General features: G+C 52.7%; 2 protein-coding genes across 2 annotated transcripts; both read left to right on the top strand.

Moving 5' to 3' along the window:
• The first annotated feature begins 9,545 nt into the window (after positions 1 to 9,545).
• Positions 9,546 to 10,349, top strand: LOC139691486 (uncharacterized). Its single transcript, XM_071589332.1, has one exon. The coding sequence runs from the start codon at positions 9,546 to 9,548 to the stop codon at positions 10,347 to 10,349; it is 804 nt and encodes a 267-aa protein (XP_071445433.1).
• Positions 10,350 to 12,780: 2,431 nt separating this feature from the next.
• On the top strand, positions 12,781 to 13,482 carry LOC139691487 (uncharacterized). Its single transcript, XM_071589333.1, has one exon. The coding sequence runs from the start codon at positions 12,781 to 12,783 to the stop codon at positions 13,480 to 13,482; it is 702 nt and encodes a 233-aa protein (XP_071445434.1).
• Positions 13,483 to 15,718: the final 2,236 nt, after the last annotated feature.

Raw genomic sequence — 15,718 nt, 5'->3', positions numbered from 1 at the left:
CAACCCCAACCCAACCCAACCCAACCCAACCCAACCCAACCCAACCCAACCCAACCCAACCCAACCCAACCCAACCCAACCCAACCCCAACCCAACCCAACCCCAACCCAACCCACCCAACCCAACCAACCCAACCCAACCCAACCCACCCAACCCAACCCAACCCCAACCCAACCCAACCCAACCCAACCCAACCCACCCCAACCCAACCCAACCCAACCCAACCCAACCCAACCCACCCAACCCAACCCAACCCACCCAACCCAACCCAACCCAACCCAACCCCACCCAACCCAACCCAACCCAACCCAACCCCCAACCCAACCCAACCCAACCCAACCCAACCCACCCAACCCAACCCAACCCAACCCAACCCAACCCAACCCAACCCAACCCAACCCAACCCAACCCAACCCAACCCAACCCAACCCAACCCAACCCAACCCAACCCAACCCAACCCAACCCCAACCCAACCCAACCCAACCCAACCCAACCCAACCCAACCCAACCCAACCCAACCCAACCCAACCCAACCCAACCCAACCCAACCCAACCCAACCCAACCCAACCCAACCCAACCCACCCAACCCAACCCAACCCAACCCAACCCAACCCAACCCAACCCAACCCAACCCAACCCAACCCAACCCAACCCAACCCAACCCAACCCAACCCAACCCACCCAACCCAACCCACCCAACCCAACCCAACCCAACCCAACCCAACCCAACCCAACCCAACCCAACCCAACCAACCCAACCCAACCCAACCCCCAACCCAACCCAACCCAACCCAACCCAACCCAACCCAACCCAACCAACCCAACCCAACCCAACCCAACCCAACCCAACCCAACCCAACCCAACCCAACCCAACCCAACCCAACCCAACCCAACCCAACCCAACCCAACCCAACCCAACCCAACCCAACCCAACCCACCCAACCCAACCCAACCCAACCCAACCCAACCCAACCCAACCCAACCCAACCCAACCCACCCAACCCAACCCAACCCAACCCAACCCAACCCAACCCAACCCAACCCAACCCAACCCAACCAACCCAACCCAACCCAACCCAACCCAACCCAACCCAACCCAACCCAACCCAACCCAACCCAACCCAACCCAACCCAACCCAACCCAACCCAACCCAACCCAACCCAACCCAACCCAACCCAACCCAACCCAACCCAACCAACCCAACCCAACCCAACCCAACCCAACCCAACCCAACCCAACCCAACCCAACCCAACCCAACCCAACCCAACCCAACCCAACCAACCCAACCCAACCCAACCCAACCCAACCCAACCCAACCCAACCCAACCCAACCCAACCCAACCCAACCCAACCCAACCCAACCCAACCCCAACCCAACCCAACCCAACCCAACCCAACCCAACCCAACCAACCCAACCACCCAACCCAACCCAACCCAACCCAACCCACCCAACCAACCCAACCCAACCCAACCCAACCCAACCCAACCCAACCCAACCCAACCCAACCCAACCCAACCCAACCCAACCCAACCCAACCCAACCCAACCCAACCCAACCCAACCCAACCCAACCCAACCCAACCCAACCCAACCCAACCCAACCCAACCCAACCCAACCCAACCCAACCCAACCCAACCAACCCAACCCAACCCAACCCAACCCAACCCAACCCAACCCAACCAACCCCCACCCAACCCAACCCAACCCACCCAACCCAACCCAACCCAACCCAACCAACCCAACCCAACCCAACCCAACCCAACCCAACCCAACCCAACCCAACCCAACCCAACCCAACCCAACCCAACCCCAACCCAACCCAACCCAACCCAACCCAACCCAACCCAACCCAACCCAACCCAACCCAACCCAACCCCAACCAACCCAACCCAACCCAACCCAACCCAACCCAACCCAACCCAACCCAACCCAACCCAACCCAACCCAACCCAACCCAACCCAACCCAACCCAACCCAACCCAACCCAACCCAACCCAACCCAACCCAACCCAACCCAACCCAACCCAACCCAACCCACCCAACCCAACCCAACCCAACCCAACCCAACCCAACCCAACCCAACCCAACCCAACCCAACCCAACCCAACCCAACCCAACCCAACCCAACCCAACCCCAACCCACCCAACCCAACCCAACCCAACCCAACCCAACCCAACCCAACCCAACCCAACCCAACCCAACCCAACCCCAACCCAACCCAACCCAACCCAACCCAACCCAACCCAACCCAACCCAACCCCAACCCAACCCAACCCAACCCAACCCACCCCAACCCAACCCAACCCAACCCAACCCAACCCAACCCAACCCAACCCAACCCAACCCCACCCAACCCAACCCAACCCAACCCAACCCAACCCAACCCAACCCAACCCAACCCAACCCAACCCAACCCAACCCAACCCAACCCACCCCAACCCAACCCAACCCAACCACCAACCCAACCCAACCCAACCCACCCAACCCAACCCAACCCAACCCACCACCCAACCCAACCCAACCCAACCCAACCCAACCCAACCCCAACCCAACCCAACCCAACCCAACCCAACCCAACCCAACCCAACCCAACCCAACCCAACCCAACCCAACCCAACCCAACCCAACCCAACCCAACCCAACCCAACCCAACCCAACCCAACCCAACCCAACCCAACCCACCCAACCCAACCAACCCAACCCAACCCAACCCAACCCAACCCAACCCAACCCAACCCAACCCAACCCAACCCAACCCAACCCACCCAACCCAACCCAACCCAACCCAACCCAACCCAACCCACCCAACCCAACCCAACCCAACCCAACCCACCCAACCCAACCCAACCCAACCCAACCCAACCCAACCCAACCCAACCCAACCCAACCCAACCCAACCCAACCCAACCCACCCAACCCAACCCAACCCAACCCAACCCAACCCAACCCAACCCAACCAACCCAACCCAACCCAACCCAACCCAACCCAACCCAACCCAACCCAACCCAACCCAACCCAACCCAACCCAACCCAACCCAACCCAACCCAACCCAACCCAACCCAACCCAACCCAACCCAACCCAACCCAACCCAACCCAACCCAACCCAACCCAACCCAACCCAACCCAACCCAACCCAACCCAACCCAACCCAACCCAACCCAACCCAACCCAACCCAACCCAACCCACCCAACCCAACCCAACCCAACCCAACCCAACCCAACCCAACCCAACCCAACCCAACCCAACCCAACCCAACCAACCCAACCCCAACCCAACCCAACCCAACCCAACCCAACCCAACCCAACCCAACCCAACCCAACCCACCCACCCAACCCAACCCAACCCAACCCAACCCAACCCAACCCAACCCAACCCAACCCAACCCAACCCAACCCAACCCAACCCAACCCAACCCAACCCAACCCAACCCAACCCAACCCAACCCACCCAACCCAACCCAACCCAACCCAACCCAACCCAACCCAACCCAACCCAACCCACCCAACCCAACCCAACCCAACCCAACCCAACCCAACCCAACCCAACCCAACCCAACCCAACCCACCCAACCCAACCCAACCCAACCCACCCAACCCAACCCAACCCAACCCAACCCAACCCAACCCAACCCAACCCAACCCAACCCAACCCAACCCAACCCAACCCAACCCAACCCAACCCAACCCAACCCAACCCAACTGCTGTGGGTGTATCTTTGCGTGTTTTTTCTTTTGCATGTGGTGTATTTCCTTTTTACTGTTGGTGACCTAACATCCCACGTCAATCGCCCTTGCGGCTGCTTGCGGGGTATTATATAGATATAGATAAAGTGTATGATTTTTACCGACCTGCGCATCCTAAGCGCCGAAGTGCCTTCGTAAACACCGCCCGGTGGAGTAGGGGGCCTCGACGACTCGAATTTCCTACTCCGCAGAATCGAGAGGTGGAAGGGGGCGGAGGAACTAGCACGCGAGGATGCTTTTCTAATGGTACCAGCCCCCCCCCGTTTTTATGTGAAGGCCGTGGGTGCATGTGAGGGCATTAAATCATGGCACCACGGGGCCTGGTGGACAATATTCTACGGCCTGAAACACCGTGGAATGTTAATTGAAAATTTTTCCTTCTGAACTAACAAAATGTTTAAAAGATGTAAATGCTGAAGACCGAGGGGGCGACGGAGGGTTTTCCCGTTTTCTAAGGGACTGCGGAACGAAAAATTTCAACATGATAAATTTTAAATTTAGCGCGTCGCGCCCACCAGAATGAATCCTCGCGTGCTGGTTCCTGGGCCCCCCTCCTTCTCTCGCACTCTGTAGAGGAGGGAAGTCGAGGCGTAGGAGCCCGACTCCTCCCCCCCTTTCACTTACGGGTGGCGCGTCCGATGGCGCTTCGGCGCGTAGGAGCGCCGTCCGCGAAAAATCATAGTTTGGTCACCCGATTCTTTTTTGGCCTTTTGTCTAAGATCAGAGTAAAGTCCGGCCCTTGGTTCACTTCCAATTCCCCTCCGGACCGGTCCGCTCGGCTTTTCCGCGGTCTGAGGGACCGCGAAACAAAAGATTAAAAAATTTTAAAGTTTTAATTCAGCGCGTGGAACCCACCAGGATGAAGTCTAGGTGGCCGCCGAGTTAGGCGCTGAAGCCACTAAACCCGCTTCCCGGTCACTACGGCTGGTCTCGGCCAGTACGGGAGGAATCGGGGGGGAATTTAAATTTTTTCGGTATTTGAGATAATGGTTTCTTGGTAGATATTTTCTTCCACAAATACCTGTCGGAATGTGGTGGTCAACAAAACCGATCGGGCGTAAAGATCGCAAAACTGTTGTTTGACCGTCGTCGCGGCCGAAAATGAAACCGCGCGTCGTTCAAATCATCCACCCTGCTCGGATACGTACGCGATTGACGGAGAGCTCTCCCTGGGGTCCTATGGCGGCGGTGCGGCCTCGTTGCTCAAGCTACCGGTCCATGGCGGACTTGCAAGTACACCGGGGGCCGGACCTCAATTTGATCTTAGCCATAAGGCCGAGAAGAAGAAATGAGGGAGCCATAATGTATGAGTTTTCGTCGAAATATTCATGGGTTAAGGGTTGGAATCATTGGCTGAAAGACGACTCAATGCAAGATTGAAATTATTGAATAAATTTGATCCGCATGTCTCAGAACCGGGGTCTCGCAAATTATTCGTACTAATATATACATTGGTCGCTTGGATCATGCATATAAAATTCGGGAAATAGATGCCAGAGCTAGAAGACTTAAGGACATCTTCTCCCCCCGTCAATACGGGATAGCAACTGACGGGTTATAGATAGGAGAAATTCCACTAGCCACCCTCAGCGTATAAAAAATCATTAGTTGTATTTATATTGCATGCTCTTCCACTAACCTTATGCGTTTTGTTATAATCCATTCTTTCCGAATGACCACATTTGTGTTTATTTCATCTGTTTTTAAGTTTCCATTTCATTTCCTCGTCCCTCTCCGCGGGGGGAAATTACTGCTACCAGCAACGTTGGGTCGAATTCCTTGCCTTTTACAGACTCTTTCGGGGTGGAGTGCTACGTGGTACATTTTCATGTGGTAGTGATGTTTAAATTTCTTGCTTGTTTGTCCTTGCTTCCGTGTTGTAGGATGGCTTCCGTGCTGCATCAAGGGGGTCAGTTTTTTAGTTTTTTTGCGGTATATGCGTTTGCATGAGTATTGGTTGAAGGGATTTTTGCATGAGTGTGTGCGATGCTGTGGGTGTATTTTTGCGTGTTGTTTCTTTTGCATGTGGTGTATTTCCTTTTTACAGTTGGTGACCTAACACCCCTCGCCACACGCCCTTGCGGCTGCTAACGGGGTATTATGTAGATATAGATGAACTTTATGTTTTTTACCGGACTGGGCATCCTAAGCGCCGAAGTGCCTTCGCACACACTGCCCGGTGGAGTAGGGGGCCTCGACGACTCGAATTTTCTACTCCGCAGAATCGAGAGGTGGAAGGGGGCGGAGGAACTAGCACGCGGGGATGCTTTTCTAATGAACCCGCCTCCCCGTTTTTATGTGAAGGACGTGGTGGCATGGGAGGGCATTAAATCATGGCACCACGGGGCCTGGTGGACAATATTCTACGGCCTGAAACACCGTGGAATGTTAATTGAAAATTTTTCCTTTTGAACAAACAAAATGTTTAAAAGATGTAAATGCTGAAGACCGAGGGGGCGATGGAGGGCTTTCCCGTTTTCTAAGGGACCGCGGAACGAAAAATTTCAAAATTTAAATTTTAAATTTAGCGCGTCGCGCCCACGAGAATGAATCCTCGCGTGCTGGTTCCTCCGCTCCCCTCCTTCTCTCGCACTCTGAAGAGGAGAAAAGTCGAGGCGTAGGAGCCCGACTCCTCCCCTTCCTTTCACTTACGGGTGGCGCGTCCGAAGGCGCTTCGGCGCGCAGGAGCGCCGTCCGCGAAAAATCATAGTTTGGTCCCCCGATTCTTTTTTTTGGCCTTTTGGCTAAGATCAAAGTAGAGTCCGGCCCATGGTGCACTTCCAAGTCCCCTCCGGACCGGTCCGCTAGGCTTTTCCGCGGTCTGAGGGACCGCGAAACAAAAGATTAAAAAATTTTAAAGTTTTTATTCAGCGCGTGGAACCCACCAGGATGGAGTCTAGGTGGCCGCTGAGTTAGGCGCTGAAGCCACTAAACCTGCTTCTCGGTCACTAAGGCTGGTCTCGGCCAGTACGGGAGGAATCGGGAGGGAAATTAACCTGTCGGAATGTGGTGGTCAACAAAACCGATCGGGCGTAAAGCTCGAAAAACTGTCGTTTGACCGTCGTCGCGGTCGAAAATGAAACCGCGCGTCGTTCAAATCATCCACCCTGCTCGGATACGTACGCGATTGACGAAGGGTGCCCCGGGGGTCCTATGGCGGCGGTGCGGCCTCGTTGCTCAAGCTACCGGTCCATGGCGGACTTGCAAGTGCACCGGGGGCCGGACCTCAATTTGATCTTAGCCATAAGGCCGAGAAGAAGAAATGAGGGAGCCATAATGTATGAGTTTTCGTCGAAATATTCATGGGTTAAGGGTTTGAATCATTGGCTGCAAGACGACTCAATGCAAGATTGAAATTATTGAATAAATTTGATCCGCATGTCTCAGAACCGGGGTCTCGCAAATTATTCGTACTAATATATACATTGGTCGCTTGGATCATGCATATAAAATTCGGGAAATAGATGCCAGAGCTAGAAGACTTAAGGACATCTTCTCCCCCCGTCAATACGGGATAGCAACTGACGGGTTATAGATAGGAGAAATTCCACTAGCCACCCTCAGCGTATAAAAAATCATTAGTTGTATTTATATTGCATGCTCTTCCACTAACCTTATGCATTTTGTTATAATCCATTCTTTCCGAATGACCACATTTGTGTTTATTTCATCTGTTTTTAAGTTTCCATTTCATTTCCTCGTCCCTCTCCGCGGGGGGAAATTCCTGCTACCTGCAACGTTGGGTCGCATTCCCTGCCTTTTACAGACTCTTTCGGGGTGGAGTGCTACGTGGTACATTTTCATGTGGTGGTGATGTTTAAATTTCTTGCTTGTTTGTCCTTGCTTCCGTGTTATAGGATGGCTTCCGTGCTGCATCAAAGGGGTCAGTTTTTTAGTTTTTTGCGGTATAGGCGTTTGAATCAGTATTGGATGAAGGGATTTTTGCATGAGTGTGTGCGCTGCTGTGGGTTTATCTTTGCGTGTTGTTTCTTTTGCATGTGGTATATTTCCTTTTTACAGTTGGTGACCTAACACCCCGCGTCAATCGCCCTTGCGGCTGCTTGCGGGGTATTATATAGATATAGATGAAGTGTATGATTTTTACCGGACTGCGCATCCTAAGCCCCGTAGTGCCTTCGTACACACCGCCCGGTGGAGTAGGGGGCCTCGACGACTCGAATTTCCTACTCCGCAGAATCGAGAGGTGGAAGGGGGCGGAGGAACTAGCACGCGAGGATGCTTTTCTAATGGTATCCGCCCCCCCCGGTTTTTATGTGAAGGACGTGGGGGCATGTGAGGGCATTAAATCATGGCACCACGGGGCCTGGTGGACAATATTCTACGGCCTGAAACACCGTGGAATGTTAATTGAAAATTTTTCCTTTTGAACAAACAAAATGTTTAAAAGATGTGAATGCTAAAGACAGAGGGGTGCGACGGAGGGTTTTCCCGTTTTCTAAGGGACTGCGGAACGAAAAATTTCAACATAATAAATTTTAAATTTAGCGCGTCGCGCCCACCAGAATGAATCCTCGCGTGCTGGCTCCTCCGCCCCCCTCCTCCCGCAATCAGTAGAGGAGGAACGTCTTGGCATTCGAGCCCGACTCCTCCCCTCCCCTTTTACCCACGGGTGGCACGTGCCAAGGCGCTTCGGCGCGTAGGAGCGCCGTCCGCGAAAAATCATACAGTTTGGTCCCCAATTCTTCTTCTTAGCCTTATGGCTAAGATCAGGTCACTTAGTGGGTCAATAACATCTAGGGATAGCGCGTATAATATTATTAATAAAAATATAAAAGTCACCGACAACACTGGCATTGAATTAGAAAGACATGTGACACGCACTTCCCCACAAAGGCGTCCTAAATTACAGTCAGGCACTAATAAGGACGTTATTCAACATCAAAATAATTTAACTATACTTGTTATAAATTGCAGAAGCCTCAAGAACAAATCAGCGGATCTAGAACACATAATCCAAACTTATTCCGCTGATATAGTATTAGGCACAGAGAGTTGGCTGTGCAATGATATTAATGACCAAGAAATTTTCCCAATAGATTTCAAAGTTTACCGACACGATAGAGATACAAGACCCGGAGGAGGGGTTTTCGTGGCAGTTAAAAGTCATTTTGAAAGCAGGCAAGTTTCATTTGAAAATAATAACATAGAAAGTGTTTGGTGCACCTTACTACGGACCAATCAACCCAACATAAATTTATGCTCTTTCTACAGACCTCCAGACTCAGATTTGAAAACACTTCACACCCTCAACGATCAAATTCACAAGTTTACACGTAAATATAATAACAGCATAAACATAATTGGTGGCGACTTTAACCTCCCTGGTATAGATTGGGACAGCAATATCGTTAAATCTGGGACCCGCGATCGCGAATCTTGCAATTCCATGATGTAGCGGCCATGACGAGCCGGCGCGCCACTACCCGCTCAGTTCGCTCGAGGCCCGCGAGAGGCCACCGGACGCCCGAGGGGCGACCGGAAGATAGTTCCGGCGTGCGCCGTGAAAGTGAAGAGGGAGGTCGCCTCGATAAAGGGAGGGAGTCTGCTACCGGACTTTGGCGACGGGAGATTGCATATAGGGCAGCCGAGCGGCCATTTTTGTGTACCATGCACGTGTGCAAATAAACGGATACGGGTGTAAAACGTGTGGGAGCTTTATTTCAACCCCCACTCTCTCCCCGGTCAACAACGCGCTATAAAGTGGTGACCCCGACGTGATCGCAGTTTTTTTTTACGGGGAGTTAGTTTTTGTGAACCACGTGCTCGCGATGGAATCTCCAGCGGGAGCCGTCGCGGGGGAGGATTCCGGTGTTAGTGTGAATCGTGTGGCGTTGAAACTGCCGGCATTTTGGCCTGATAGACCAGCGCTATGGTTCGCGCAGCTTGAAATACAGTTCAGCCTCGCGGGCATTACGAGAGATGCCACTAAGTTTATGTACGCGGTGTCCCAGTTAGACAGTAGGTACGCCGTTGAGGTAGAAGATGTTATCACAAATCCCCCGTTGACCGACAAGTACGCAAAATTGAAGGCGGAGATTCTTCTCCGACTTTCCGCGTCTCAGGAAACCCGGATCCGGCAATTGTTGGAACATGAGGAGATCGGAGACCGGAAACCCTCCCAGTTCCTGCGCCATCTTCGGACGCTCGCCGGCTCATCCGTCACGGACGACTTCCTACGGTCGCTGTGGCTGGGTCGGCTACCGTCCAGCCATCAGACCATCCTAGCGACACAGGCCGGAGTGGAGCTAAACAGCGTCGCCCAACTGGCGGACAAAATCCACGAGGTGTCTCACCAGCCGCGCGTGGCCAGCACGGCGATGGCGCCGGACGTAGAGGCGGTCACGAGGAGGGTGGATGAGCTTACGCGGCAAGTGTCTTCCCTTACCAAATCCCTGGCAGAGGGGAATTCCCGGTCCCGACCCACGTCGCGCCGCAGTAATTCGAGGGGTAGGGGCCGTTCGGCCTCCCGCCATCCCACATGGTGCTGGTACCACGACCGATTCGGCCCGAAGGCGACGAAGTGCAGGGAGCCGTGTACATACGACGCGGAAAACTCGGGGGGCGATCGCTGATGGCGGCCAGCGACAAGTGCCCCGGCCCCTGCCGTCTCTTCGTCACCGACGCCCGGACAAAAGTCCAGTTTCTAGTGGACACGGGGTCGGACTTGTGTGTCTTCCCCCGCGCCCGTGTGAAAGGTAAGCCTGCGGCGACTACGTACGAATTGTTCGCGGCGAACGGGTCCACCATTAAAACGTACGGGTGGATGGTGTTGTCCCTTAATTTAGGCCTCCGTCGCGCATTTGAGTGGCGTTTTATCATCGCTGACGTTGACAGGCCCATTATCGGGGCAGATTGTTTGGCATTCCACGGGTTGCTGGTCGACATACGTCACCGGCGTCTTCTTGACGGTGTGACGTCGTTATCAGTTGCCGGCCGCGCTGTAGATAGTGTTGTACATAGCGTATGTGATAAATTTAAGTGTATAGGTGATGAGTGCCCATTTTTCTCCTTGTTACGGGAATATCCCGATATTACGCGTCCCGCAGGTGTGCCAAAAAGACGCAAACACGCGATAGAACATCACATTCGGACCACGCCCGGCCCGCAAGTGACGAGCCGGCCCCGGAGGTTGGCCCCCGCCATGCTTCGTATCGCCAAGAGCGAATTTGAGGGTATGGTCCAGATGGGCGTTGCAAGGCGCTGGGACAGCGCCTGGTCCTCCCCACTCCATATGGTGCCCAAAGGTGTGGGAGCATGGCGGCCGTGCGGAGATTATCGGGCCCTCAACGCGAGGACGATTCCCGATCGGTATCCGGTGCCGCACATTGAGGACTTTTCCCTTTCACTGCACGGGAAGGAAATTTTCTCCACAATTGATCTGGTGCGAGCTTATAATCAGATTCCGGTAAGCGAGTGTGATGTTCCAAAAACGGCAATAACAACGCCTTTTGGGCTTTTTGAATTCCCGGTGATGACCTTTGGGCTATGCAACGCAGCGCAAACCTTTCAACGGTTTTTAGACGAAGTGCTGCGGGGACTTGATTTCGCATACGCGTACATAGACGATATCTTAATCGCTTCGTCCTCCGCGGAGGAGCACAAACACCATTTACGCCAGGTTTTCGCGCGGTTGAACGAGTACGGACTAGTTCTCAACCCCAATAAATGTGTGTTTGGAAAGAAGCAAGTGTGTTTTTTAGGTTATTTGGTGTCGGGAGAAGGCACAAAACCTTTACCGGAGAAAGTGGAAGCCATCCAACGATTCCCCAAGCCCGTGGTTATCAAAGAGCTAAGGCGTTTCCTTGGCATGGTGAACTTTTACAGGCGCTTTGTGCCTGGAGCCGCCAACCTGCAAGCCCCCCTAAGCGCATTGTTGTGCGGTCCGAAAGTGAAGGGAAACGCGAAAATATGTTGGACGCCCGCTTCCGAGAGCGCCCTCTCTCGGTGCAAGGAGTCGCTCGCACAGGCCGCGCTCCTCGCACACCCGGACCCGGCCGCTCGCCTGGCTGTGGTGGCGGACGCTTCTGCAGACGCCATCGGCGCCGTTCTCCAGCAGAGCACCCAAGGGGGATGGCAGCCCTTAGCCTTTTTCTCCAAAACATTAAATACCACGGAGAGGAAATACAGCGCGTATGATAGGGAGTTATTGGCGTTATACAGGGCGGTCCAACGTTTCCGCCACATGGTTGAAGGTCGACAGTTCGTCCTCTTCACGGACCATAAGCCATTAGTGTTCGCATTCCGACAAAAGACGGATAAATGCACGCCTAGGAGGTTTCGGTGGCTGGATTATATTTCGCAGTTCACTACGGACATTCTCCACGTGTCGGGCAGGGAGAATGTCGTCGCAGACGCGTTGTCTCGGTGTGCGGAAGTGTCGGATCCCGTCAGTCACCAAATATTAGCCAAGGCACAGGAGGCGGATCCGGAAGTGAAAACGTTCCTTAAATCCGATTCCGCGTTAAAGTTGCATAAAGTGAACATCCCCGGTTGTGACGCCAATATTTACTGTGACCTGTCTACGCAGACAGCCCGCCCCTTCGTCCCGGCGCCCATGCGGAAACAAGTTTTCCTTTCCCTCCACAATCTATCCCACCCCGGGGTGAGAGCCTCGGCGAGGCTAGTGTCATCCCGTTTTGTGTGGCCGGCGGTAAAGAAGGACTGTCGGCAGTGGGCGAAGGAGTGTATCCCGTGCCAACGAGGCAAGGTGACGCGGCACGTAATGTCGCCTGTGGGTACCTTCCCACTACCTGGCTCGCGATTTGAGCATGTGCACGTCGATTTGGTGGGTCCCCTCCCTTCGTCCCAGGGGTTCCGCTATTGCTTGACATGTGTTGACAGGTACACACGCTGGTTGGAGGCCATCCCCATCCCAGACATAACCGCAAAACCGTGGCACGAGCCTTTTTCGCGGGATGGATGGCGCGTTTTGGGACGCCTCTGCGTGTGACCACCGACCAGGGGAGGCAATTTGAGAGCCACCTCTTCCACCAGCTAGCGCAGATGACAGGAGTCACGCATTTGCGAACAGTCGCATACAATCCAGCCGCCAACGGGATGGTGGAGCGAGCGCATCGCCAGCTGAAGGCAGCCATCCGCTGCCATTCCACGGACTCGTGGGTGGACGTCCTCCCGTCCGTTTTATTGGGACTCCGGGCAGCGTGGAAGGAAGATCTCGGCGCGACCGCCGCCGACCTGGTGTATGGAGCATCACTACGGCTCCCGGGAGAATTCCTCTCCCCATCATCGGAGACACACCCCGAGGACCCCACCAGTTTTGTGACACAGCTGCGGGCCCACATTCGGAAGCTCAGCCCGCACCCTGCATCTCGCCACGGAGGTCGACGGACATTCGTCTTCCAGGACCTTCCGACGGCCTCGCAGGTATTCGTGCGGAACGACGCGGTCCGCGGAGCTCTACAGCCACCATACGACGGACCTTTTGCGGTCCTACAGAGGGGGGAGAAGAACTTCCTGCTGCGGCGAGGCAACCGTGACGTGCGGGTAGCAATAGACAGGCTGAAGCCAGCCTACGTGGCCGCAGACGATCCGGAGAGGACCCCTCCCATGGGGGAGACGCAGGGAGCACCCCCAGCCGCCGAGGAACGAGGCGCACCCGAGGTGGCGCCCAAGGAGGATGGAAGGAAGACACGCGCCGGGCGGCACGTGCACTTTCCACAGCACCTCCAGGACTTCGTGCACTAATAATTTTTTTTCTCTTTCTCTCCCTCCCATGCGGTGCGTTACTACCGGGGGGGTGATGTAGCGGCCATGACGAGCCGGCGCGCCACTAGCCGCTCAGTTCGCTCGAGGCCCGCGAGAGGCCACCGGACGCCCGAGGGGCGACCGGAAGATAGTTCCGGCGTGCGCCGTGAAAGTGAAGAGGGAGGTCGCCTCGATAAAGGGAGGGAGTCTGCTACCGGACTTTGGCGACGGGAGATTGCATATAGGGCAGCCGAGCGGCCATTTTTGTGTACCATGCACGTGTGCAAATAAACGGATACGGGTGTAAAACGTGTGGGAGCTTTATTTCAACCCCCACTCTCTCCCCGGTCAACAACGCGCTATACATGATAAAGTTGGTTCAAAGAAACTCCCTCCATCAAGCAGTACGCATGCCCACCCGTGGAAAGAACATATTGGATCTATTTCTTACAAACACGCCGGAACGTATTATTAGTGTATCAACTGATGAGGGCTTGAGTGACCATAAAGCAATTAATGTCCATTTGGACATAGCAATAAAAAAGATTGTTAAACCAAAAAGAAAAATTTATAATTACCATAAAGCAGACTTTGAATCTTTTGCCAATCAATTAAACTCTTCACTACCCGAGTTCAAAACCCGCTTAAGTCATGTCAACAAGGAAGAAACTTGGACAGAATTTGTCAATATCATGCAAAAAGGAATCGTAGACTTCATACCTATAAAATACGTTAAAGCAAATCGCGACCCCAGGTGGTACAATAAAGACGTTACAAAAGCCCTTCGAAAGCAGAGAATGCTACACTCTAGGGTAAAGAGGGCAGGCATGAACACATCATCTCCTGAGAATACACAATTATGGGACACATATAGATCCTCTAAAATTGAAACCAAAAAACAATTACGTAGCGCCTTACTGGAATTTAAACGCAAAGTATTTTGCGAGTACTTGGACACTGACCCCAAAGCTTTCTGGTCATATGTTAGGGAAGTAAATGGGAGTAAACAAACCGTGGCTTGCTTAAGGGATTGTAGCAATGTAATTCATACAGACAGCGAGGTTAAAGCTAACATCTTAAATTCATTCTTCCAAAGCGTTTTCTCGAATGATGTTGCCACCGCATATCTCCAAGAAACAATACATACTCCACCCATGGAAAAAATAACAGTGGACCAACAAGGAATTCTAAAATTACTTAATGAGATTAAACCCAACAAATCCCCGGGTCCCGAAAATATACCAGCTAGGGTGATAAAACATTTAGCTCCAAACATTGCCCCGTACCTTGAATTTATATTTAACAAATCCCTCACAGAGTGCAAAGTACCTAAGATTTGGAAAACCGCGCAAATAACGCCTATTTTTAAAAGTGGTGACAGGGAGGATCCCAGTAATTACAGACCTATATCTCTCACTTCAATCTGTTGTAAAATCTTAGAGCACATAATTGTCAGTTCAATAATGAGACACCTTGACAATATTAACTTTTTAAGTGACAATCAACACGGATTCAGGAAAACCCGCTCCTGCGAAACCCAATTAGGATTATTTACACATGATTTACTTGTATCTGGTGAGAGAGGTAGGCAAGTGGATGCCATCTTCTTAGATTTTCAAAAGGCATTTGATAAGGTCCCACATGGTAAACTCATTCATAAATTAAAGGTCGCGGGTATAAACAAGGGCGCTATAAGTTTGGTTAAAGATTTACTTTCAGAGCGGGAACAGAGGGTAGTCCTTGATGGCGCTAGTTCCGACAGCGTTCGAGTCACGTCGGGGGTACCTCAGGGAAGTGTGATCGGGCCGTTGCTTTTCTTGATATTTGTTAACGATTTGAACCGCGAAGTGAAAAGTAAAATTAGGATGTTCGCGGATGACACGGTGATCTATCGGGAGATATCTGGGGATGAGGATCGTTTTATTCTAGAGCAGGATTTATATTGCATTACTAAATGGTGTTCTAACTGGGGATTGACTCTAAATTATAATAAATGTTCAGCGGTAAATTTCTTTAAAAGATCAACGGGATTTGCTTACAAATTAGCTGGAGGTGACCTAGCAGTTGTTGATACGGTAAAATACCTAGGTGTCACATTCACTAAAGACTTAACTTGGGGGACTCACATACGTAAAGTCTGCGGTCAAGCAAATAAAAAATTGGGATTCATTAAACGCATTGTCGGCAAAAGTGACTCAAAGGTCAAGGAACGTTGTTACCACGCTCTTGTAAGGCC

The sequence above is a fragment of the Hetaerina americana genome, unplaced genomic scaffold (genome assembly GCF_022747635.1).
Source record: "Hetaerina americana unplaced genomic scaffold, ioHetAmer1.1.p SCAF_362, whole genome shotgun sequence".
Lineage (NCBI taxonomy): Eukaryota > Metazoa > Arthropoda > Insecta > Odonata > Calopterygidae > Hetaerina > Hetaerina americana.
The sequence above is the reverse complement of the archived record's forward strand: the minus strand, read 5'-3'. Positions and strand labels throughout refer to the sequence as shown.